The sequence below is a fragment of the Pan paniscus genome, chromosome 20 (genome assembly GCF_029289425.2).
Source record: "Pan paniscus chromosome 20, NHGRI_mPanPan1-v2.0_pri, whole genome shotgun sequence".
NCBI classification, from domain to species: domain Eukaryota; kingdom Metazoa; phylum Chordata; class Mammalia; order Primates; family Hominidae; genus Pan; species Pan paniscus.
In genome coordinates this window covers 25,314,475-25,341,714 of record NC_073269.2, presented here as the reverse complement: position 1 = coordinate 25,341,714, position 27,240 = coordinate 25,314,475, and the positions used below count along the sequence as shown (strand labels likewise).

Genomic DNA, 27,240 nt, shown 5'->3' with positions numbered 1-27,240 from the left:
CAAGAAGCACGCAACAAATATACAAGTGACACAAAGGTAACAGGATAAAATTTATACAGGCCAACAAACAGAAATAATTATACTGGTAATAGACATACGGCTTATTCACATTTAATTTTGCTCCACACTGTCTTAAATTGTACAGAGTTAAATATTGTCATATACAATTATAATATAAACTAAAAAATCAAAACACAACTAACTGCTGTGATGTGGCATACCCAAAAATATATAACACAATAATATAAAATCGCAAAACAAAATTAACACATGGAATATAAAACTTATTGGATACCATCAAGCAGATCAATGTATTCATGAAAGGAATCTTAGAATATAGAGAAAAAGTAATACAGACATTACTTGAAGATTAAAAAAAAAAAGCTGAGAACTTCCCAAATTTTAATGTAACAAAAAAAATTTCTAACCAGTAAAACTCAATTCAAAATTACACTACTTCAGTAAGAAGACAAAAATAAAGACTTTCCAAAATAAAAGGTGAAACTGTTCATCACCACTAACAGCTCTACAAAATATACTACATGGGGCTGGGCACAGTGGTTCACGCCTGTAATCCCAGCAGTTTCAGAGGCCGAGGTGGGTGAATTGCCTGAGATCAGGAGTTCAAGACCAGCCTGAACAATATGGTGAAACTGCGTCCCTACTAAAAATGCAAAAATTAGCCGGGTGTGGTGGTACACACCTGTAGTCCCAGCTACTCAGGAGGCTGAGGCAGGAGAATCACTTGAACCCAAGAGGCGGAAGTTGCAGTGAGCCAAAATCATACCATTGCACTCCAGCCTGGGCGACAGAGCAAGACTCCATCTCAAAAAAAAAAAAAAAAAAAAGTGCCGGGTGAGATGGCTCAAGCCTGTAATCCCAGCACTTTGGGAGGCCAAGGCAGTTGGATCATCAAAGGTCAGAAGTTCGAGATAAGCCTGGCCAACATGTTGAAACCCCATGTCTACTAAAAATAATAATAATAATAATAATAATAATAATATTTAGCCGGGCATGGTGGCATGCACCTGTAACCCCAGCTACTTGGGATGGAATCTGAGGAAGGAGATTTGCTTGCACCTGGGAGGCGGAGGTTGCAGTGAGCCAAGATCATGCCACTGCACCCCAGGCCTGAGTGACAGGGAGACTCGGTCTCAAAAAACAAAAGTAAAAAAAAAATACTGCACGGGGCTCAGGCACAGTGCTTCATGCCTGTAATTCTACAGCTTTGGGAGGCCAAAGCAATCACATCACTTGAGACCAGAAGTTCAAGACCAGCCTGAGCAACATAATGAGACCCTACATATAAAAATAGAGAAATGTTAAAATGTGTCCGTTATGTTGAAACATAAAATGGTGCTGGACAGCATCATAAAAACATATGTAAATATAAAGCTCTCCAATAAATGTAAATATATGGACACATATAGAATTCTTTACTATCAAAATGATGGTACACGCTGGGAATGGTGGCTCAAGTCTGTAATTTCAGCACTTTAAGAGGCTGAGGTGGGCGAATCACCTGAGGTCAGGAGTTTAAGACCAGCCTGGCCAACATGGTGAAACCCCATCTATACTACAAATACAAAAAATTAGCCAGGCTGGCCTGATGGCAGGCACCTGTAACCTCAGCTACTTGGGAGGCTGAGGCAGGAGAATCCCTTGAACCCGGGAGGCAGAGGTTGCAGTGAGCCAAGATTGCACCATTGCACTCCATCCTGGGCAGTAGAGCGAGACTCAGTCTCAAAAACAAATCAAAACAAACAACCAAAAAAAACAAAAATGATGGTACATAAAACCTTTAAAGTTCTTTTATAGAATATAAAGACAATGTGTAAATCTGCGTGCATCTGTTAATAGATACACCATATAAAATAATTTAAATATCAATAACAAACTGGAAAATATAGAGGCATAGTTCTTGTATTCAGTTGAAGTTTTTATGAGATTAAAACATATTGTTTTAACTTTAAAATGCATGCAATCTCCAGTTTTCAGATGATTAGAAAGAAAATATTTATAGAAAGTATGCAAAAGAAAATAAAAAATAAAGCATGTGAGTGCAAAATTAAATAAAAATTAAGAAAGTAAAACAGGAAATGAGAAAAATATAACTACTGGAAACACATAAAACCATAAATATAACTGGTAATAACAACTTCATTTCTTTAAGCAATCATTTTAAATATAAATTAATTAAACTACTTAATAAAATAAAATGTAATCTTAGGACTTTAGAAGACCAAGGTAGGCTGATCACTTGATCCCAGGAGTTCAAGACCAGCCTGGGCAACATGGGAAAACTCTGTCTCTACTAAAAATACAAAAAAGCTACCTGTGTGTGATGGCACATACTTGTAACCCAGCTACTTGAGAGGCTAAAATGAGAAGATCATCTGAGTTTGGGAGGTTCAGGCAGCAGTGAACCACGCAAATCAGCCTGGTTGACAGACTGAGATCATATCTCAAAAATAAATGAGGCCGGGCACAGTGGCTCACACCTGTAATCCCAGCACTTTGGGAGGCCAAGGTGGGCAGATTACCTGAAGTCGGGAGTTCAAGACAAGCCTAGCCATCATGGTAAAACCCCGTCTCTACTAAAACTGTTGGCAGAAGAGCTGAGGCAGGGCTTGCTTGTCTGACATAATGTAAAAGAGTCTTGGAACATGTCCTGGGTCCAGGGTCTAAAACCCCTCATGACCTTTGGAACACCAAGCTCTGTGCCAAATGGTGGAAGGCTGCCCTGACACACTACAGTCTAAGCCCAGAGCATAAAACTCCTTGTGGCTTGGAGAGAACCCAGGGCTCAGGGCATAAAACCCCTCGTAACCTCTGGAATGTGTCCAGACTCGCTGGCCCCTTGCTCCTTGCTCTCCGAAGATCATAAATTGATTGGATCTTGAATTAGAAGAACCTGTTCTCCCTTATCTTAAGCAGCACAGCATATGCTAAACTGTCACAGCTACACTTGATGCACCACTACCTTTCTATCCTCACGTCTTCACCTGTCTACCCTCATATCCACACATCCTCAGCACCTGCTTCATTGTTTGATTACCAATAAATAGTGTGGACTCCCAGAACTCAGGGCCTTCACAGCCTCCAAACTGGCTTTGGCCCCCTGGACCCACTCTATGTACTCTTAACTTGTCTTGTCCCATTCCTTTGACTCTGCCAGACTTCATAGCCCCCACAACCTGGTGTTGGATCTGATCACCCCAACAAAAACTACAAAAATTAGCTGGGTGTGGTTGCGAGTGCCTGTAATTTCAGCTACTTGGGAGGCTGAGGCAGGAGAATAACTTGAACCCGGGAGGTGGAGATTGCAGTGAGCTGAGATTGCACCATTGCACTCCAGCCTGGGCAACAAGAGAGAAACTCCATCTTAAAATAAATAAATAAATAAATAATATAAAGAAAATGATATAGGATGCCTGAGTGGTTTTTTTTTTCTTGAGACTGAATTTTGCTCTTGTTGCCCAGGCTGGAGTGCAATGGTGCAATCTTGGCTAACTGCAACCTCTGCCTCCTGGGTTCAAGCAATTCTCCCACCTCTGCCTCCTGAGTAGCTAGGATCACAGGTGCATGCCACCACGCCTGGCTAATTTTTGTATTTGTAGTAGACATGGGGTTTCTCCATGTTGGACAGGCTGGTCTCAAACTACTGACCTCAGTTGACCCACCCACCTTGGCCTCCCAAAGTGCTGGGATTACAGGTGTGAACCACCCTGCCCAGTGTGAGTGGTTTTTCTAAAAAGCATACAGTATGCTGCCTACAAGAGACTCATTTTAGCATTCAGTCAAATAGGCTGAAAGTAACCGAATGAAAAAGATGTATATTCCATGAAAATAGTAACCACAAGTGAGTGAAGTGGTCATAATTATATTAGACATATTATGTTTTAAGTCAAGTACTACCGTGAGACAAAAATTGATAATATATTACGGTAAAGTGAGCTGATTTACCAGGAATCTTTAACTATAATATTTATTTATCTATATGAATGTGTGTATATAACATCAGAGCTCCAAAATAAATAAAGCAAATATTGACAAAAGTGAAGCAAGACATACATAGTAACATAATAATTGTAGACATCAAGACTCCATTTGCAATAATAAATAGAAAATTCAAATAAAAAATAAGAAACAGAAAACCTAGGCAACATTATAGACTGTATTAATTATTTTGCATATAGAGAAATTCTTGAGAGTGCATAATTTACAAAGAAAAAAGGTTTATTTGGCTCACAGTTTGGCAGACTGTATAAGAAGTGTGTGCCAGCATCTGCTTTTGGTGTGGGTCTCAGGAAACTTACCATCATGGTGGAATGTAAACAGTAACTGGACATATTATATGATAAGAGACTGAGCAAGTGTGAGGTGAAGGAGCCAGGTTCATGTAATGAACCAGCTCTCATTTGAATTAACAGAGTGTAAACTTTTTGGTTACCAAGAGGATGTACCAAGCCATTCATGAGAAATATGCCCCCATACAAAAACATGTCCCACCAGGTCCTTCATCCAACATTGAGGATTTATATTGCAGCATGAGCTTTGGAGAACATGAACATCCAAACCATACAATAGACCAACTAGGCTTCACAGACACATACAAAACTTTCCAGTCAAAACCAAGATAATGTACAATATTCTTATTTGCATCTGGTGTATTCTGTTAGGACACACACCAAGTTTTATTAAATTTAAAAATACTGACTGAGTGCAGTGGCTGTTGCCTATAATCCTAACACTCTGGGAGATCAAGATAAGAGGATCCATTGGGGCCAAAAGCCTGAGACCAGTCTGGGTAACACGATGAGAAACTTTTAATAAATAAGCATTTAAAATAAACCAACGTTATTTTTTATGTTTTAAATATATGCTATTCTTACACAAAATGAAACTGCTGTAATCTAACTTTAGAAGCAAAAAACAGCCTTACATTGTTAAATACAGAAAATATACACATATATATTTTGCAGAATAAAGTGAGACCCTCCGATATGTGAAACAAATATTAGGAAATAAACTATTTTATTATGTAGATGTAAGCTGAAGAAAGTAGATGAAAATACTATAATTCCTTTTTGCCTGTGGCAAACTTAAATTTACAAATAACTGAGTAAATATGGAGTGCTTACTAATTATCTAATTTACTTCAGGAATACCATCAAATTCTAGCATATTGTCCTAAATATCTGAATCTAAAATTACAGAAAAATCTGAAAGAGAAAATAGAAAGTAAAAATGTGTAGGGAGAGTGACATCAGTAAGATGAAAAGATTAAAAGTGCCCTATTTTCATATCCCCTCACGGCAAAAAAAAGTCAGCCATCCCTGACAAAAATGCCTTTATGAGAAACCAGGCATTATGGCTCACACCTGTAATGACAGCTACATGGTACATTAAGGTTGGAGAACTGCTTCAGGCCAGGATTTCAAGACCAGCCTGGGTTAAGTAGCAAGATGCCATCTCCAAAATAAGTGCCTCTAAGAGAGATTTGAGATCCTGGGAGGGAGTTGTGAAACACTACTAAAGCTTAAGATTGAGAAGTGTTCTATTAAGAAGGCAGGATGTCATTCAGGTGGGAAACTACAGGACCCCTGTTTTTGGCTACAGACCAGGATAGGGTTCACCCAACTTGATCCCACTGAGAATTCTGAACTTACTCTGTAACCAATCCAAACTCCTCCCAGCCACAGTCTGGGAGAGGTCCTGCCATTCCAGAGACCTGGAGGAAGGTACCCATTTATAGCCATGCAGGCAGACTTGTAGACCTTGGCCTTTGCTGTGGTCCCTGAAGTCGTTCAATGACTCAGTTTCAGTACCTGAGCCACAGTTCATGGCCAGTTTTGCCTACATAGAAACCCAAACAGTTACATGAGGAAATGCTCTCTGGTACTCAGTGAAAGCCATACTCACCCATGTCCTGATATAAAGCCCACCATATGCAGACCCAACTGCAAAAACATGCCCTAGTGTCTGCCCTATGGAGCAAAGTCCTGAAAAATTTGCAGCGTGTCCAAAACAAAATGAGAATTATGACTACCCAAGCCCCTGTAACAAGCCAACTAAAGGTGGACCCTAGTGCAGACCCAGCGGCCTTGTGACCAAGCTACAACCCCTCTTCACTACAAATTCAGAGGGCATCTCATAACCCCAAGGGCCCAAAAAAAGATCCTTACCTTCTAAAATCAGTTTATGAAAACTTGAAGAGGTGTTTGCTCCATCAAATTCAGACACCAATACAAAACTATATTGTGTCCATTGTCAATACTTCTATTTTAATGTAGAACTGGAAGTATGTGGCAGAAGAATTACTCAAAGAAACAAAAAAATCCATTGAAATTAAAGAAAAATAAGTAAAAAGCTGCTGTTTGTAGATCATACAATCTTATATTTTAGAAAAACCATCACAGTACATTAAAAGCTACATAAACTAATAAATACACTCAGTAAATTAGCAAAATATAAAATCAACATGCAAGTATATATATGGTTTCAGAAACTTAAACTATCAGATAAAATATAAGATGAAACAAATCTTATTTACTATAGCATTAAATAATAAATTTGTGAGAAAAAATTAACCAAGGAGGTAAAAATCTTCACAATAAAAAAAAATCAATGAAAAAATTAGAGAAGATCTAAATAAATTTTAAAATACTTTGTGTCTATAGATTGAAAGAATAAATATTATTAAAGTGCCATATTATCCAAAGTGATCTATAGATTCAATAAATTTCCTATTAAAATTGCAGTGGTATTTTTTTCACAGTAATGGAAAATACAATTCTAAAATTTACATGAAACTAAAATAAACTTTGAATAGCCAAAGCAATCTTGAGAAAAAAGAACAAAGCAGAAAAATATCATACTTATAATTTCAAACTATATTTCAAGGCTATATAGTAATAAAAACAGAATGGGCTGGGCAGAAAAATGAACAAAAATATTCAACAGAAACAACTACTCCCACACATTTCAAATCTGATGCAAAAAAAAACTTTAAAAACTTTTAGTTTCTCAAAATCATGCAGATAGTTGTGTGTCCCCGAAACGATAGAAAAGCAGCCAGATTGTGCAGTCTCTTATATGCCCTGAAGAGGACTTTGGCTCTCACTGTGAACTTGAAGGAAGCTCATGGAAAGAAAAGTAGAATTTTTAGAGAATTTAAAAGCACAAGACAGAAGATGCCCCTTTGTGAGAATAAAATTTAAAAAACAAACAAACAAACAATAGAACAGCTGCCCAGGAACTATTTCCTTTGGAACACAGCTTCCCAAATCACATTCTAAGGACTGGCTTTCTCTTTGACCTTGGGATCTCTAATCTGTGTCATCTGTTGTATTCATTTTCACTCGCACCTACCTGGGGGTTTGGCAATTATCTCAGGTCTCTTCATAGTCAAAGGTTTTTTTTCCTGCTCCAGACAGGTGATCAGGTCTGGTTCAGAGACACCAATACATGTTTTATTAAAAATAAATAACTTGAATCTTGCTCATATTCTCCAATTACAAGCTAGTAATGTGTTCAGCAGAGAGGATGTGATAAAATATTCTAGTAAATTAGGCTAGGCGCAGTGGCTCACGACTGTAATCCCAGCACTTTGGGAGGCCGAAGTGGGTGGATCACAAGGTCAGGAGATTGAGACCATCCTGGCTAACACAGTGAAACCCCGTCTCTACTAAAAATACAAAAAAATTAGCCAGGCATGGTGGTGGGTGCCTGTAGTCCCAGCTACTTGGGAGGCTGAGGCAGGAGAATGGCGTGAACCCAGGAGGCAGAGCTTGCAGTGAGCCAAGATTGCACCATTGCACTCCAGCCTGAGCAACAGAGCGAGCCTCCATCTCAAAAAAAAAGAAAGAAAAAAAAATATATATATATATATTCTAGTTATCAGGGGAAATTCAGCCAGATGTCGGGTGAAATTCACCCCCAATATTTCATGTAGGTTCTTTTCTATTTTCCCTAAGTGTCAGCCAGTCTGAGAAATAAAGGGACAGAGTACAAAGAGAGAAATTTTAAAGCTTGGTGTCTGGGGGAGACATCACATGTCGGCAGGTTCCGGGAGGCCCCTGAGCCATAAAACCAGCAAGTTTTTATTAGTGATTTTCAAAAGGGGAGGGAGTGTACAAATAGGGTGTAGGTCACAGAGATCACATGCTTCACAAGGTAATAAGATATCACAAGGCAAATGGAGGCAGGGTGAGATCACAGGACCACAGGACCAGGGTGAAATTAAAATTGCTAATGAAGTTTTGGGCATGCATTGTCATTGATAACAGCTTATCAGGAGACAGGGTTTGAAAGCAGACAACTGGTCTGACCAAAAATTTATTTGGTGGGAATTTCCTCATCCTAATAAGCCTGAGAGCGCTATGGGAGACTGGGGCTTATTTCATCCCTACAGCTCGACCATAAAAGATGGCTGCCCCCTGAAGTGGCCATTTTAGAGGCCTACCCTCAGGGATGCATTCTCTTTCTCAGGGATGTTCCTTGCTGAGAAAAATAATTCAGTGATATTTCTCCCATTTGCTTTTGAAAGAAGAGAAATATGGCTCTGTTCCGCCCGGCTCACTGGCGGTCAGAGTTTAAGGTTATCTCTTGTTCCCTGAACATTGCTGTTATCCTGTTCTTTTTTTCAAAGTGCCCAGATTTCATATTGTTCAAACACACATGCTCCACAAACAATTTGTGCAGTTAACGCAATCAACACAGGGTCCTGAGGTGACATACATCCTCCTCAGTTTATGAAGATGATGGGATTAAGAGATTAAAGTAAAGACAGGCATAGGAAATCACAAGGGTATTGACCGGGGAAGTGATAAGTGTCCATGAAATCTTCACAATTTATGTTCTTCTGCCATGGCTTCAGCCAGTCCCTCCATTCGGGGTCCCTGACTTCCTGCAACACTAGTAAATTATTACCAAAATACTAAGTTATAACAGAAACTTCTAAATACATAGAAAATACTTTCAACTTACAGGTTTCTTTTCGTTTTTTTTTTTTTTTTTTTTTTTTGAGATGGAGTTTCACTCTTGTTGCCCAGGCAGGAGTTTAATGGCATGATCTCAGCTCACTGCAACCTCTGCCTCCTGGGTTCAAGAGATTCTACTGCCTCACCCTCCAGAGTAGCTGGAATTATGGGCATGCACCATCATGCCTGGCTAATTTTGTATTTTTAGTAGAGACAGAGTTTCTCCATGTTGGTCAAGCTAGTCTCGAACTCCTGACCTTAGGCAATCCACATGCCTAAACCTCCCAAAGTGCTGGGATTACAGGAATGAGCCACTGCACCTGACCCTCCTTGTAGGTTTTTAAATTTTACTACCTGGTACTACTGAATCAAAAATTGGTGATGGCAATGAGATTTTCAGGTGGGGGCATCAGTATTTTATGCCACTAAACTGCTGGAATTACCACTAATTCAGGGTTAAGAATACAGCTCATTTTAGGAATGTCAAAAGTTTGGATTAAGATAAAAATTCTTGAAGAAATTGTTTTCTAAATGAACAAATTCTGAACATTTTCTGGAGAAAGGCATCCAAAACTCTTCTATGCAAAGAATAAATTAGTAAAAAATATTCTAGAAAAAAAGAGAAATAAAACCTTTAGGGTATATTATGAATTATGTATTCAAGTTATACTCACCAAGGAAGACCACACACACAAGAACACAGCATCACTGTTGAAATATTCCTCCCAAAAAAGTAAATAAAATCTGAATTTAACCATGAAGAAACATGTGTTATGTCAACTTCAAAGTACAGATTATTCCTATGTTCTGTAATTTTTAGTAGCAATTTTAAGTAGGCTTCATTTAGCACCCTAGAGAGCAGGTATCTCCTAATAATTTTTTTCAGATCTTTCTGGGTAATAAATGCCATCTCATTCAAATAAGCATTTTCTTAATCCTGTTCTGCACAGAGCTAATGGAACACACAGATGGAGCCTCAACATTACATGTTCTCCATCTTTACTAAGGACCACAGTTTTCCCTAATAGGAATCTTGAGTATCTACATCTTTCCATGTTCAACAGCCACAAAGGGAACATTTTTGATATTGCATGTTGGAAACAATTGCTCAGAGTCAAACAGAAAACAAGTACTCAAACAGAGAACGTCTCAGCAAGGCAAATTTATTTCTATAGAAGCCAGCATCTCGTGGATGGAACAATGGTGAGAGTACTTTTGGACAAGGGAGGAGAAGGGGGTCTTATCCCTAAGGCGGCTAGTCCCTACTTCTGTGTGTTTCCCCTATTGGGTAGGGTTGGACCACACAGTTTAAGCTAATTTTGATAGGCTATTTTAAAGGGACCAAGGGTACAAGCCAGAATGGCATGGTGAGTAGTTTCGGAAGAAAAGAGAGTTACAAGGCAGGTGACTGGGGTGACTCAGGATACAGCAGGTGACAGGGATGACTCAGAGGAGGTAACTAGAGGTGACTCAGGATACAGCAGGTGATGAGGGATGACTAAAAACTCTAAATATGTGAGTTAGAAGGGGGTTGTTTACTAAACTAGGAGCAAGGAACATAAAGATTGAGGAAGTTAAACTTTAAAATGGAGAATAAACAACAGGAAAGCAGAACATACTGACATATTGATTCTTTGAAGAGGACCTCAGAACTCATTGTACTTAATGATCTTCCCCTTTTGGATTTTAAAGGAAGTTAACAAGCTAAAACCTTTGAAGATAAATTTACGTATCCTACATTGTGGATCATAAATTTTTGCTGAGAATTCTGCATGGCATATAAGAAGCTATGATGAAGAGAATGTAGAGAAGGCTCTGGAATACAGGAAAGAAATATTTTTCAGAAACCCTTGACTATCATAAGAATTTAAAGAAGTAGTTAAACCAAACTCATTAGGGAGGAAAAACACAAGTAGAGAAGTAAAGGTTTGTGAGTATTAAACGCATGGCAGTCCAGGAGGAAAAGTTGACACAGCTCTTCATCTGACACATGTTTACCTGAAGGAAAGCCACTTTTTTTCTTTCTCTTCCTTCTCTGGAATTTATTCTCAGTTGAGATTCTCTGGACAAATTACACCTGCATCTTGAGAATATGCCTTTAAGGATGTCAGTACCACATGTTTACCTGCTATCATAACATCGAACTGGAAGAAAAACAAAGACAGAAAATGTCCACTCATTTCTGTCCTTTAAAACAGAAGAGATTCAGGAAAAATGAGCTGCTCCATGAAGATAAAAATATAAGTTTGTCCTTTCCTGTTCTCAGGTGCCCTCCCGTGCCACAGACTCTAGCAATTTCTCAGGGGCCATATCACCTGTCTTTATTTGCCCTGTAACAGCAGCATACAAATTTAGTGAAATAAAAGATACTTAAATTGTGTTTACTTATAATTATCCCTATTGAATAAAGTAATAAACATTTCAGACGAATATCTACTTACTGTAACAATTTCATAGTAAATTTTCTTTGGATATTTGATATCTAAGTATGAATAATTTTAATGAACTAGTCATAATGTACATAGCATTTTTAAAAATTACAAATATATTTCAGTTAAAACACTTTATATTTCAAAAGTATAAATAACAATACTAAAATAACCATTTAAATGATTCATTCAGAGGAAGTATTGCAGCTTTATCTTCATACGATTGTAGACAATGCTGTTTATGTCTCACACCTGTAATTCCAACATTTTGGAAGAGTGAGGCGGGTGGGTCACCTGCGGTCAGGAGTTCAAGATCAAGCTGGCTAACATGGTGAGACCCCATCTCTACTAAAAATGCAAAAACTTAGCCTGGCATGGTGGCTTGCACCTGTAATCCCAGCTACTTGGGAGGCTAAGGCAGGAGAATTGCTTGAACCTGGGAAGCAGTGGTTGCACTGAAATGAGATCACACCACAGCACCCCAGCCTGGGTGGCACAGTGAGACTCTGTCTCAAAAGAAAGAAAGTACTGTTTAATGTATATGAATGCAGGTTGTCTACAAACACTACACATAACTATGCTAATTGTTCTGAAGTAATCAATAGAAAGCAAGGTACAACTACAGACTCCACTGTTCAGTTTATACACTAAACTGTTCTTGCTTTTGCAGTATAAGTCCTTCAGCCTGCAAATACTGCATAATTGCTTTGGATCATCAGGTTTCTGTCAAAGATACTTAGTGTCTTTTAGTCTTTATCATTCTGTATTGCTAAATTTATTCCTATTTTTGTGTTAAGCTTCTCTGTGCTCTTAAAATTAGCTCTTATCCAAACAAATCTGTGTCTACTTTAGAGGACTAAAAATGAAAAAAACATAAATTTTCGAGAAGCAAAAACAAAGCAATAAATCTGAAGTACTAGATAAAGATAATCTGGAGTCAGAGAAAATGACAAAACTTTATTCAGCTGTTAATATGATTTACATGTATTTCAAAAAAGCAGAGAAAAATATCTACAAATAATCTAATTCCCTTAAGAAAAGAGGGAATAGCAAAATATTTTTTGGAACTTTTTAAAGAGTTTTTGAACTCTTGAACATCTGAATTTTGCACACTAGATGCGCTTGAAATAATGTTTATGGGAGAAAAAGCAGAAGAGAGAAAGATGTTATAAAAAATCCATGAGTGCCCAAGACCAACGCAACAGAATAGAGAGCCCAGAAATAATGTCACCCTCCTACACCCATCAGATTTTTGACAAAACTGACAAGAAGAATGTGGGAAAAATTCTCTCTTTAATAAATGATGCTGGAATAACTACCTAGCACTATGTAGAAGACAGAAACTGGACCCCTTCATTACACCATATACAAAAATCAACTCAAGATAAAGACTGAAAAGAAAAACTTAAAATTATAAGAAACCCTGCAAGATAACCTGGGAAATACCATTCTAGATATAGAAACTGGCAAAGACTTCATGATGAAGCTACCAAAAGTAATTGCCACAAAAGCAAAAATTGACAAAGGGGACCTATTTAAACTAAAGAGCTTCTTCACAGCAAAACTATCAACAGAGTAAACAGACAACCTAGAGAATAAAAGAAAATATTTGCAAACTTTGCCTCTGACAAAGGTCTAATAATCAAAATTTCTTAAGAACTTAAACAAGTTTACAAGAAAAAACCAAACAATCTCATTAAAAAGAGGGAAAAAATATGAACAGATGCTGTTCAAAAGAAGACATACATGTGGCTAACAAGCAAATGAAAAAAAAATGCTCATCGCTAATCATTAGAGAAATTAAAAGAGAAACCACAATGAGATGCCACATCACACTTGTCAGAACACTACATACCCATCAGGATGGCTATTTTTTAAAAGTCAAAAAGTAACAGATGCTGGCAAATTTGCAGAGAAAAGGGAATGCTTATACTCTGCTGGTGGGAGTGTAAATTAGTTCAACAACTATAAAAAGCAGTGTGGTGATTCCTCACATAACTAAAAACAGAATTATCAATTGACCCAGGAACCTCATAATTGGGTATATATCCAAAGAAATATAAATTATTATATTATCAAGACACATCCACATGCATGTTCACTGCAGAACTATTCACAATAGCAAAGACAAGGACAGGCCCTAAATGCCTATCAATGGTAGACAAGATAAAGAAAATATGGTATGGTCAGATGCGGAGGCTCATGCTTGTAATCCCAGCACTTTGGGAGGCTGAGGCAGCTGGATTGCCTGAGCTTAGAAGTTTGAGACCAGCCTGGTCAACATGGCAAAATCCTGTCTCCACGGAAAACACAAAATGAAAAATTGGCCAGGTGTGGTAATGCACACGTGTAGTCCCAGTTACTTAGAAGGATGAGGGCGACAGAATTGCTTGAGCCTGGGAGGTTGAGACTGAAGTAAGCAAATATCATGCCATAGCACTCTAGCCTGGGCAATAAGCCTGTCTCCAAAAATAAAATAAAATAAAAGATTTAGTAAAAACAAAATATGGTACATAAACATCATGGAATACTCTCTGGCCATTAAAAAAATGATCATGTCCTTTGCAATAACATTGATGAAGCTAGAGAGCATTATGCTTAGAAAACTAATGCAGAGGCCGGGCACTGTGGCTCACACCTGTGATCCCAGCAATTTGGGAGGCCAAGGCGGGTGGATCACCTGAGATTTGGAGTTTCAGACCAGCCTCATCAACATGGAGAAACCCCATCTCTACTGAAAATACAAAATTAGCCACACATGGTGTCGCCCGCCTGTAATCCCAGCTACTTGGGAGGCTGAGGCAATGGAATAGCCTGAACCCAGAAAATGAAGGTTGCGGTGAACCAAGATCATACCGTTGCACGCCAGCCTGGGCAAAGAGAGCAAAACTCCTACTCAAAAACAAAGCAAAACAAAAAACAACAAAAAAAGAAAACTACTGCAGAAACAGAAAACCAAATGCATGTTACTATTTGTAAGTAAGAGCTAAGTAATAAGAACACATGAATACAAAGAGGTGAAAAACAAGACACTGGAGCCTAGTCGAGGGTGGAGGGTGGGAGGACTCAGAGGATCAGAAAATATACGTGTTTGGTGCTATGCTTAGTACCTCAGTGACAAAATAATCTGCACACCAAACCCCTGTGACATAATTTTAGCTGTTTAACAAACCCACATGTGTACCTCAAACAAAAAATAAAAGCTAAAAGAAAAAAAAAGTCCCTGGGTGGGAGAGAGTGCAATGTAGGTGAAAGGAATAATTTTTTGCTACAGATAGTGGCCCAGGTGGGGCTGTATTCTGATTCATTTCTGTGTGCATGCAGACAGATGAGATTATGAACAGGAGGTCCAGAACCCTAGGCTGGTGGAAAAAACAGGTTGCTGCTACAGATTAATTGTTCAGGGATGGGGATATGCAAGGAGACTTGCAGACACTTGTGGCTTTTTGGCAAGAAACACTTTGATCAAAAATGCCATGGTGAAGTTTCTGAGGATGGTGCCTAGTCCTGGGAGGAGTGTGGACATGTCAATGTCTAGTGTGTGTGTTTGGGAGTAGGTGGGAATCCTGTGGTGGTAGCTGCAAGAAAAGGGGGTCTGTCATCAGAGCTCTTTCCTCTAAGTTTTCAGTCTTCTGTCACCTTGGGAGGAATCCCAAGACAATGGGCAGTGTGACAGCCTGTGTACAGGAGAGCAAAGCCTCCCATTCCCAAATACCCAGAGTTTTATTCCAGGCCAGGCCTCCATGATATCTTTTTTCTGGCACCAAATCTGTAGAGTTTTCTGAACATCAAACAATTCTCCAACACCAACTCATTGTCAAACATTTGAATTCTGACACTACCCAAAGTCAACACAGACTGCGACTCAGTCCCACAACATTGTTCTTACTGCAGATGCCAGTCACAAACCCCATGGGCCCATTTATGCTTCTGAGCTACTGTTTAAAAAGTGGGGACTTTCATAACCTCCCTGAAGTTCAATAATTTGGTAGAGCTACTCACAGAACTCAGAAAAACACTGTAATAATGTTTACCAGTTTCATATATAAGAGGCAGCCCAGGAAAAGCCAAATGGAAGAAATGGGTAGAACAAAGAGATGGGGAAAGATGAAACACATAGATAATCTTGGAAAATATTTGTGATTAATAAAATTCTCCATCTTTTGTGTACTCCAAGAACAGTTTATGGAAATAAACACTCTTCCTGTTATGACTTTTTCTTACATATCACACAGCCAGACACACACTCTGCACAGTTTCTCCTTTTTCTCATTAAGAATATCAATTGAATTTGTCTTCACTGGTCAATATATATATATATATATTTTGAGATGGAGTCTCGTTCTGTCGCTCAGACTGGAGTGTAGTGGCACGGTCTTGGCTCACTGCAACATCCTTCTCCCAGGTTGAAGCAATTCTCCTGCCTCAGTCTCCCGAGTAGCTGGGATTACAGGTGCCCACCAGGATGCCTGACTCATTTTTGTATTTTTAGTAGACACAGGGTTTCACCATGTTGGCCAGGCTGGTCTCAAACTCCTGACCTCAGGTGATCCGCCTGCCTCGGCCTCCCAAAGTGCTGAGATTACAGGTGTCAACCACCCTGCCCAGCTTAAAATAAAATATTTTTTAATCAAACTTTACTTAGGGTTATCTCACTCCCTCAGGCTCCTGAACTTTGAGCTACCCTCAGCCTGAGTCAACATACAACCTTATTTTACATCCCTCCTAAGAACATGCTGATTTCAGGGTAAGACATTCTGTGATCCAAAATCTGACTTTTTCACCCTCCATTTGCCATTTCCCTCCCACCTCTTTTCTAAACTTGTTTGCTCCTCCCTAGGGAAGAAAGTCCTTTCATGCCTACATTTTTGCAAGCCATAAAGATCTTATAGTTGGTTATTGCTTTCTCCTGTTGCAATAATTTTTTGGAATTCTTTTTTTTACATAAATCTAACATTTTTATTTTACAAAATCTGGAAAGTGTCTCAAAACAATAACAACTTCATGATCAGTAAGACCCTCCCAGTTTCCCTTCATCTTAGCCTCAACTGCATCTGCCTGTGCGACCCCAGCTTTCCAGGGCGCTGTAGCTTCTCTCAGAATAACGGCTCCTTCAATGGCTGGGGCGAGCAGGCTGAAACATCTGCAGGGGAGTCTTTCCAGAAAAAAGTAACTGGGCCTTTGGCCGGACGCAGTGGCTCACGCCTGTAATCCCAACACTTTGGGAGGCAGAGGAGGGTGGATCACGTGGTCAGGCATTCGAGACCAGCTTGGCCAACATAGTGAAACCCTGTCTCTACTAAAAATACTAAAAAATTAGCCAGGTATGGTGGCGGGCACATGTAATCCCAGCTACTCAAAAGGCTGGGGCAGGATAATCTCTTGAACCCAGGAGGCAGAGGTTGCAGTGAGCCGAGATCCTGGCACTGCACTCCAGCCAAGGCGACAGTGTGAGACTCTGTCTCAAAAAAAAAAAAAAAAAAATCTAACTCTGCCTTTAATAACCTTCTGTTGCAGGCTTAATATTAGCCTTAGATTCAAGTCACTAGGTTAAAGCTTTAATTTCCATGTCAGAGTTATTCACTTGATTTTGAAACTAACTGCTTGAAAAATTCAGTGAAATTACTCAAAGTGTTTACATAAGGGAAGGAAATTTTAAGGTGCTTACTTTTTTTTTTTTTTGAGATGGAGTCTCGCTCTGTCACCCAGGCTGGAGTGCAATGGCACAATCTCAGCTCACTGCAACCTCTGCCTCCCAGGTTCTAGCCATTCTCCTCCCTCAGCCTCCCAAGTAGCTGGGACTACAGGCATGTGCCACAGCACCCGGCTAATTTTTGTATTTCTAGTAGAGACGGGGTTTCGCCATGTTGGGCAGGCTGGTCTCGAACTCCCGACCTCAAGTGACCCACCTGCCTCGGCCTCCCAAAGTGCTGGGATTGCAGGTGTGAACCACTGAAAATGGCTAAGGTGCCTGCATTTTGTATCCCCATAAGAAAAGCAAATACGTCTACTTCTTTCAGAAAATACATGTATTATTTCATTATTTCTATTAAAAATAATGTCATAAAAAATTAGTCATATGGGACACTTGTAGAAGGTACATAAGTTTTATCACATATAATTTAGCATTAAACTAAGAAATCAAGGCAACATGATATAGAACCAAGATATTCACTGTCACAAATTTACCCTGCAAAAAGAGGAACTGGTGTTTTGACGAATCTATGTAACCCATAAATTATCTACCACATTTTCCTGTGGAAATATATTCATTGTCCACAGTCAAAATGAAAGAAAGATTTGCTCTAATTTTTTTTTTTTGAGATGGAAGATGGAGTCTCACTCTGTCACCCAGGCTGGAGTGCAGTGGCGTGATCTCGGCTCACTGCAACCTCTGCCTCCCAGGTTCAAGCAATTATCTGCCTCAAGCTCCAGGGTAGCTGGGATTAGAGGCGCCCGCCACCATGCCCAGCTAATTTTCGTATTTTTAGTAGAGATGGTGTTTCACCATCTTGCACAGGCTAGTCTTGAACTGCTGACCTCGTGATATGCTCGCCTCATCCTCCCAAAGTGCTGGGATTACAGGCATGAGACACCACACTTAGCTGGTACCTAGCATTCTTAAAGCTAAGGCTTGGAATTTTGTTTGAAATAACTCAGCCATAAAAAACACATCTGAAAAAATTCCTAAGCTTACTCTGGGAAAGAAAAAGGTAAATGAGAATTATTAATAAATGGAATATATTATTAAATACCAATTCTTTGAAACTCATCTCTTTTCTGTCCTTTGTAAATATTTTCTTAACTTTTAAGCCCTATGAATAAAATGCAAATTACAGTAAAAAAACCGATGCAGCTGGGTGCAGTGGCTAATGCCTGTAATCCCAGCACTTTGGGTGGCCAAGGCAGGTGGATCACTTAAGACCATAAGTTTGGGATCAGCCTGGTCCATCTCTACTAAAAATACAAAAACTAGCCAGGCGCAGTGGTGCACACCTATAGACCTAGCTGCTTGGGAGGCTGAGGCATGAGAATCACTTGAACCCAGGAGGTGGAGGTTGCAGTGATCTGAGATCGAGCCATTGGATTACAGCCTGTGCAACAGAGGGAGACTGTCTCATAAATAAATAAATAAATAAATAAATAAATAAATAAATAAATACCTGAGGTCAAAATAAGTGAACAAATCTTTTCAAGGTACACATCCAATTATCTATCCCATCCTGTTCACTTACATGCTCAATAACCACCCTCCCAGGAGATAGTGTGCTATGCCCCAGTGAGTGCCCCAGGTACATTTTACTTCATAAGTTTTTATGCCATCACACTGGGGTCAGTTTTTTTTTGTCTGTTGGAGTTTTTTTTTTTTTTCCCAAATTTTTCACTATTTTTTCGTCACTATTTTTCTGCCCCACTCAAGAGAATCCAGGGGGCAGAAATTATGTGTTTTCCCCTCAATATCAGCATCTGATTGGCTGCCCAGCAATGTGTCTCCAAGAAATGGAAGCTAGGTTGGTTGAAGACAATCTTCATGTCTCAAGGAGTTAGTTTTTCAAAAAAAAAAAAAAAAAAAGTGCACCAGGAGATGCCTTTCAGCCCCAGGGCTGCCACCTGCTCCTTTGAGAGGCTACACTCCATACTTCACGTGGTCCCATGGGAGAAAATGACCCAAGAGCTAACAGTCACTAGACACTCCAGCAGACATAGCCATGGTGGGCATCTTGGTTGATCCCCAGAAAGTACTAAAACCCAGGCCCAGAAAAAAAACTGAAGGATAGCTGAGGACACATCACCCTATAAAGTTCCCAAAGGGTAATCTTGACCTAAAAACATTCTGGTAAGTTCTCTGGAAAAATAGAAGAAAAAGAGGCGCAAATATTTTTACAATATAGTGTCAGGGGATTATTCTTTTCTTTCTTCTAAGGGGAAATATTTACAAACAGAAAACAAATTTATTTAATAGTGTTAAAAATGATTAATTGAGGAACATGGGGTACACTTGAGGCCCCACTTGGGACACATGTGAAAAATGCCAGAGAAAATCAGTCCCCTGTGGGGTGTGAAAATAATTAAGTGGCAGGCAATTAGATTTTAGGAGTCTGAGAGACTGAAGAGGCTCTATTCCCCGGATTCCTACTTCTAAGAAAAAAATATAAACTCAAGTGCATTTTTTGGTAAATCACTACATTAGGGGAAACGCAATTCAAGCTTAAACAACTTTAAAATGCCAATTAAGCTCTGATTACATAATCAGGAAATTTCCACCTTGATTGTACAAATTAAGAAACTACCTAACTATATCTAACCAATTATTGAATTTAGTGTTCTTCATCATGCAACTTATAAATGTCTTTTCTTCAAGCCCCTCCCATGGACCACAAACTACAAACTGTAGCTGGGTGCTCTACAATTCTTGAATCACTCTTTAAATTACTTGATATTTTTGCGGTGACTTCCTTTTTTTTTTTTTTTTTTTTTTTTTTGACAGAGTCTTGCTCTGTCGCCCAGACTGGAGTGAGGTGGCGCGATCTCACCTCACTGCCACTTCTGCCTCCTGGGTTCAAGCGATTCTCTCTCCTCTGACCCCCAAGTAGCTGGGACTACAGGCATTCACCATCACATCCAGCTAATTTTTGTATTTTTAATAGAGATGGGTTTCCCCATTTTGGCTAGGCTGGTCTTCAACTCCTGACCTCAAGTGATCCGCCCGCCTCGGCCTCCCAAAGTGCTGGGATTACAGGCGTGAGCGACAGCACCTGGCCCCATACATTTTTAATAGGAGAAAAGAAAAACTGTGAACCCCACGGACCAAAGCTCTTTCCATTCGTGAACCCGCAGCCCAGTCAGGAATCTCCCCTGCCTACCCTGCCCTGGTCCCTGCACAATCTGGGAGAGACGCGGCGCTGCGGGTGCAGAGCTGCCCAGAGAGGGCTCCAGGCCAGGGCGCAGTCACTGCGCAGGGAAGAGACAGGACGGCCGGGGCCCGGCTGTCAGCCTAGTCAACATGCTATGGCTGAAGGGAACAGAGGCCGAGCTGGGCAAGAAAAACTCCGGGAGCAGATTTTGGAGCTGAGTGTGGGAGGCCTGAGTCCTGCCACAGCCATCTCCCAGCCAAGGGAGGCGGTGACTGAGCAAGCTACCCAGCCTAGGAAACCGTGCTTTTTCCATGAAACTGTGCAATCCACAGATCAGAAGATTCCGCTCGTGAACCCACGCCACTGGAGCCTCAGATTCCAACCCCGGAGTTGAACAGATTAACAGCCTCTCAGCTAGAGTCTGCTTAAGCCTGCTGAGGTCCCGAGGGAGGGGCGACCAGCACCATGGCTGTGGCTGCCTGCAGTCTCAGCCTTTTGAGCTCCTTGGAGGAGGGACAGCAGCCAGCACTGAGACTCCCAGTTGCCTAATAGGCTAAGCTCCCTAGGCATGGGAAGGGCAGCAGCCATTTCTAGAGCTCCTGGCTGCATTTTTCCCCTGCTAGAGCCAGGGAGGTTGGACAGCTTGGTCTCAAGGGGTGTCCCCCACAGCCCAACACACTGGCTGTGGCAGACAGCGGCCAAAGTGTCTCTTCAGGCCTGACCCTGACTCATCCCTCCACACTGGGCTGGGCCTCCCTGCAGGAACTCCAACAACTCCAGTCAGGGACTCAGGGACAGAATTCTGATGTCCCTGGACCTGAGCCCCTAGGGGAAGGGGTGGCTGTGAGAGAAGAGAGACAGACCCTCTCATATTGTTTTATATTGTTTTGTACTCGAAAAGAAAAGAAAAGAAAAGAAAAGCGAAACAAAAGGCAGGTAGCCCGGCGCCTAGGAACCAGACACAAAACCAAGGAACCAGACCTGAAACCAGGCCTGGGCCTGCCTGACCTAAGCCTGGTAGTTAAAGATCAACCCCTGACCTAACCGGTTATGTTATCTATAGATTCCAGATATTGTATAGAAAAGACATTGTGAAACTTCCCGGTCTGTTCTGTTTCACTCTGACCACCGGTGCATGCAGCCCCTGTCACATACCCCCTGCTTGCTCAATCCATCACAACCCTCTCACGTGGACCCCCTTAGAGTTGTGAGCCCTTAAAAGGGACAGGAATTGCTCACTCGGGGAGCTCGGCTCTTGAGACAGGAGTCTTGCCGGATGCTCCCGGCCGAATAAACCACTTCCTTCTTTAACTCAGTGTCTGAGGAGTTTTGTCTGTGGCTCGTCCTGCTACAGTTGCAGTCTCTGTGGACCAGCAGACTTAGCCTTTCCTCCTGCTAGTTCTGAAAAATGTGGGCAGCCCACATGAGTGGGTTTCCCCCCAGCAAAACACTCCCCTCCACCAAGGAACAAAGTGCTTCATTAAATGGGTTCTCTTCCCCATGCCACCCAACTGGGTGAGACCCTTCAACAGGGGTTGTCAGACACCCTATACAGGAGCGATCCTACTGGCATCAGGTTGGTGCCTCTTGAGGTCAGAGATCCCAGAGGAAGCAGCAGACACTCTTCTTTGCTATTCTCCAACCTCCTTGATTGACATCTCCAGGAACAGGAGTGAACCAGATGAATAGGGCCTGAAGTGAACCCCCAGCAAACTGCAGCAGCCCTACGGAAGAGGGACCTGACCACTGAAAGAAAAACAAACAAACAGAAAACAACAACAACAACATCAACAACAAAAAAGTACTGACAAAAACCCCATCCAAGGCCGGGCATGGTGGCTCACACCAGTAATCTCAGTACTTTGGGAGGCTGAGACAGGCAGATCACTTGAGGTCAGGAGTTCAAAACCAGCCTGGCCAACATGGCAAAACCCCGTCTCTACTAAAAAATACAAAAATTAGCCAGGCGTTGTGTTGCATGCCTGTAATCCCAGCTACTCGGGAATCTGAGACACGAGAATCACTTGAACCTGGGATGCGAAGGTTGCATTGAGCCGAGATTGTGCCACTGCCCTCCAGCCTGGGTGACAGAGTGAGACTCTGTCTCAAAACAAAACAAAACAAAAACAACCATTCAGTTGTCAGCAGCCTCAAAGATCAAAACTAGACAAGTTCATGAAGATGAGAAAGAATCAACAAAAGAACGCTGAAAGGCCAGAGTGCTGCTTTTCCTCCAAGTTATCAAAATGTCTCTTCAGCAAGGGTGCAGAACTGGACAGAGGATGAGATGGATGAATTGACAAAAGTAGGCTTCAGAAGATGGGTAATAAACTCTGCTGAGCTAAAGGAACATGTTCTAAACCAATTCAAAGAAGCTAAGAACCTTGATAAAAGGTTAGATGAACTGCTAACTAGAATAACCGGTTTAGACAGGAACATAAATGATCTGATGGAGCTAAAACACACAGTATGAGAACCTCCTGAAGCATACGAAAGTATTTGTAGCTGCATTGACCAAGCAGAAGAAAGAACATCAGAGTTTGAAGACCACCTTGCCAAAATAAGGCATGCAGACAAGATTAAACAAAAATGAATAAAAAGGAACAAACGAAGCCTTTGAGAAATATGTTCTGTGCAGGAAACACATGAGGGGAGAAGAAAAGACACACACACAATACCTTTAAGGGTAAACAAGCTTTATCCCAGGTAAATGGCAATGCATATATAATAAGCAAATTGATATAATAAGAGCATTGCAATGGGAAGGGGAGAAGAGAAAAAATATATATCTTTACACTCACCAGACTATGGAGGATTCATCAGCAGACCAGGAAGCAACAGCCTGGGCTCCAGAGTCGGCCACCCATCCCTGCACAGACAAGGAGAGGTCTTTGGAGCTTTGGTGCAGTCTGGGATCCTAGCTCTTTTTGTAACAAGTTGTTTGGCATGAGGCCCAGTTGCAACTGGGCTCTTTGCAACTGGGCTCAAGGAACACAAAAAAGTCAACTTGTTTTTTTTGCGATTGGCTATTGTTTTTCAATAACTAACGTATAGGAATAGATTAAAATAGAGATTTCTCCAAAACAATCTGCGCCCAGTTCTCTTTGCCCAGCTTGGCCTCAGTCCCATTCAGCCAGAAGATGGCAGCTGCGCTGACAGCCAGGCCCCCAGAAGTCCTGCCTCTTCACTGCGCTGTGACTGTGCCCTGGCCTGGAGCCCACTTTGGGCAGCTCTGCACCTGCAGCATGGCGTCTCTCCCAGATTGTGCAGGGACCAGGGGAAGGTCGGCAGGTGAATGCCTCAAGGGGCTCACATAACCTGTTCCAGGACTTGGTGACCATTGTTTGTGTCCATGTTCAACTGAGTTCAAATTTAATATTTAACTTTTCCTCCACAAATTCCCCTGTCTTGATGAATCATCTCTGTCTAGGCAAGATGAAGCCCTTAGGCTGTTACACAACCTCCGCCTCCCGGGTTCAAGCGATTCCCCTGCTTCAGCCGCCGTAGCACCTGGGACTACAGGTGTGTACCACCACACCTGGCTAATTTTTTGTGTTTTTACTAGAGATGAGGTTCAACATGTTGGCCAGGCTGGTCTTGAACTCCTGACCTGAAGTGATCCACCCACTTTGGCCTCCCAAAGTGCTTGGATTACAAGCATGCACCAGCGGACTGGCCCTAAATGATTTGTCTCCTGTAACAGTTTGAAATTACTTAAAGGTTGTTTCAAATTGAAAAAATAAAAAGAATGTAGATAAAAATAAAATATAAAAAGTTAAAAAATTACATTAGATTACAAAATATGTATGTAAATCTCGAGACGTCAAAAATGACAAATTTGATTTCTTATAAGGTTTTATCAAAATTACCTTTAGTATTGATAATACATTATTGCCAAAGTAAAAGTTGATTTTCTCTTGAACAAAAATTTTATGTATTATTAATATGAGAGCAAAATACTTCTGTTCACCTTTCGAATACATTCAAAAAGAGAGAGAGTAAAGAAAAGATAGAATTCTCCCATGCTCTGGGGTGGGCCTGGCTCAGCTCAGGAAGGAAGCCCTGCCTGAAAAGGCTGCAGCTTAGGCTGTCACTCTTTCTTCACTCAGCTCAGCGTCTGATCACATCTACTGTCACTCAGGGCCTCAGGGGGCGGGGCCTTAAGCATTATCCAATCAGGGATGGTGGGCTGGAAACCATCCAATCAGGAACGCAGCTGGAGCGAAGAGGACGGTTTCCGGGTTTGGTGCGGCCTTTGTCTCTCGCTGCATTCGGAGCTCCAGGTCTGGTTCTTACTGCTCTTAAAGGCCCAGGCTCTGTGGCCCCGTGTCCTGCAGGTATTGGGAGATCCACAGCTAAGACACCGGGACCTCCTGGAAGCCAAAAATGGTGAGAGTGAGGGTCCGACATCCCGAGAGAGGAGAGGGACTGGTTGGAACCGGTGAAAAGTGGCTGTGGCGGGACTCAGGCCTCCCCGCAGTCAGCTCCACAGTCTGCTCCCCCAGTTCTCCTTGCTCAGCTCGGCCTCAGTCCTGTTCAGCCATAAAATGGCAGCTGCGCTGACAGCCGGCCCCCGGGCGTCTTGTCTCTTCACTGCGCGGTGACTACCCTGGCCTGGAGCCCTCTCTGGGCGGCTCTGCACCCGCAGCGTGGCGTCTCTCCCAGATTGTGCAGGGACCAGGGGAGGGTGGGCAGGGGAGAATCCTGACTCGGGGTGCGGGTTCATGAATGGGAAGAGCTTTGTTCCTTTGGGTTGACAGTTTCTCTTTTCTCCTGTTAAAAATTTATGGGGCCGGACGCTGTGGCTCACGCCTGTAATCCCAACGTTTTGGGAGGCCGAGGCGGGCGGATCACTTGAGATAAAGAGGTGTTAGGACAACTAAGTTCCTTTTAAATGACTCAACTTTCTGGTCATAAGTTGTAAAAGTTGTAAATCAACCCTACCTCTTCTTCTACCTACCCCCTTTTCCTTTTCTCGCAAATCGCGCATTTACTTTATTTGGAAAAAGTTTGGGTCTAAGCTTACCGGGATCAGCTTAGATTGTGCGGTCTGATCCCAGCCAATAGGGGATGGAAACAAAAACAGGAACTGCATTAGGGTTCAAAACCCCTTCCTGGCTGGGCGCGGTGGCTCAAGCCTGTAATCCCAGCACTTCGGAGGCTGAGGCGGGTGGATCACGTGGTCAGGAGTTCTAGACCAGCCTGGCCAACGTGGCGAAACCCGTCTCTACTAAAAATACGAAAACTATCGGCGTGTTGGCACGTGCCTGTAGTACCAGCCACTTGGGAGGCTGAGGCACGAGAATTGCTTGAACCCGGGAGGCGGAAGTTGCAGTGAGCTGAGATCCAATCATCGCGCTCCAGCCTGCGTGACAAAGCGAGACTCCGGCTCAAAAAAAAGAAAAAAAAAGTAAGCATCTTAAAAATTCCTTTATGTAAACACTGTGAGTAATTTCACTGGATTTTCTAACACTTAGTTTCAAAAACCAAGTGAATAACTCTGATGTGGACATTAAAGCTTGAACCTAGTGACTCCAAGCTAAGGCTAATATTAAGCCTGCAACAGGGTATTTTTTTTTTTTTTTTTAGACACAGTGTCGCTTTTGGTGCCCAGGCTGGAATGTAATGGCGTGATCTCGGCTTACTGGGTTCAAGCGATTCTCCTACCTCAGCCCCACCAGTAGCTGGGATTACAGGCATGCACCATCACGCCCGGCTAATTTTGGTGTTTAGTAGAGACGGGTTTTCTCCATGTTTGTCAGGCTGGTCTTGAACTCTCTGCCTCAGGCCCGCTTCGGCCTCCCAAAGTGCTGGCATTATCGGTGTGAGCCACCGCACCCGGCCAACAGGAGGTTATTAAAGGCCCTGTTAGTTTTTTCTGGGGAGTCTCCCTTGCGGATATCTCAAGACTGCTCACCCCAGCCAGGGAAGGAGCCTTCATTCTGAAAGAAGCTACAAAGCCCTGGAAAGCTGGGGCCCCACAGGCAGATGCAGTTAAGATTAAGATGAAAGGAAACTGGGAGGGTCTTACTGGTAATGAAGTTGTTATGGTTTTGAGGCACTTTTTACGCTTTCTAAAATAAGAATGTAAGATTTATGGAAAAAAAAAAACAAAAATGAATTCCTAAGAAGTATTGCAACAGGAAGAAGTACCAGCTAACTAAAAAATCTTTATGGGTTGCAAAAATGTAGGCAGAAAAGGGCTTTTCTCCTACATTGGAGATGGCTTATCTCCATCCCTCACTAGCCTGAGGGATGGAGATAAACTTAAGTAAAGTTTGATTAAGAAATATTTTAGGCTGAGCGCCAAGGCTCAGGCATGTAATCCCAGCAGTTTGGGAGGCCTAGGCGGGCGGATCACCGCAGGTCAGGAGTTTGAGACCAGCCTGGTCAACATGGTGATAACCCTGTGTCTACTAAAAATACAAAAATTAGCTGGTAGTTGTGGTGGCCACCTGTAATGCCAACTACTTGGGAGGCTGAGGCAGGAGAATTGCTTGAACCATGGAGACAGAGGTTGCAGTGAGCTGAGACGGTGCCAAGGCACTCCAGCCTGGGTGGCCGAGCGAGACTCCATCTCAAAAAAAAAAATTATTTTGACCACTGAAGACAAATTCAGCTGAATTTCTTAATGAGAAAAAGGAGAAAATGTACAGAGTGTGTGTCTGGCTGTGTGATAGGTAAGAAAAGAGAGCACCATCTAAGTCATAATGAGAAAGGCGTTTCTTTCCATATACTGTTCCTGGAGCACACAAAAGGTGGAGAATTTTATTAATCACAAATATTTTCCAGGATTTTCTATGTGTTTCATCTTTCCCCATCTCTTTTCTTTGTTTTATGCATTTCTTCCATTTGGCTTTTCCTGGGCTGCATCTTTTATATGAAACCGGTAAACATAACTACAATGTTTTGCTGAGTTCTGTAAGTAGCTGTACCAAATTATTGAACTTCAGGGAGGTTTTGGGAGTCCTC

The 27,240-nt window shown here is 41.6% G+C and overlaps 1 protein-coding gene, 1 long non-coding RNA gene and 1 pseudogene across 4 annotated transcripts in view; 1 reads left to right on the top strand and 2 right to left on the bottom strand.

Moving 5' to 3' along the window:
• The window catches only part of LOC103783577 (zinc finger protein 93-like), a 200,027-nt pseudogene that overhangs the window by 11,122 nt on the left and 161,665 nt on the right, over nt 1–27,240 (bottom strand).
• LOC134729614 (uncharacterized) lies at nt 21,475–24,259 on the bottom strand. Its single transcript, XR_010110865.1, has 3 exons — nt 24,138–24,259; nt 23,070–23,137; nt 21,475–22,014 (listed from the first exon to the last, which is right to left on the bottom strand). It is a non-coding gene; the product is annotated as an uncharacterized LOC134729614 (long non-coding RNA).
• The window catches only part of LOC100984763 (zinc finger protein 626), a 39,361-nt gene continuing 36,555 nt past the window's right edge, over nt 24,435–27,240 (top strand). Inside the window, exon 1 of one of the 3 annotated variants that reach the window (XM_034944141.3) lies at nt 24,435–24,657. In XM_034944141.3, coding sequence (XP_034800032.1) covers nt 24,450–24,657 — 208 coding nt within the window. In that variant the 5' untranslated portion in view covers nt 24,435–24,449. The remainder of the gene's footprint in view (nt 24,658–27,240) is intronic. The other 2 variants (XM_063600057.1, XM_063600058.1) reach the window with 2 other exon arrangements.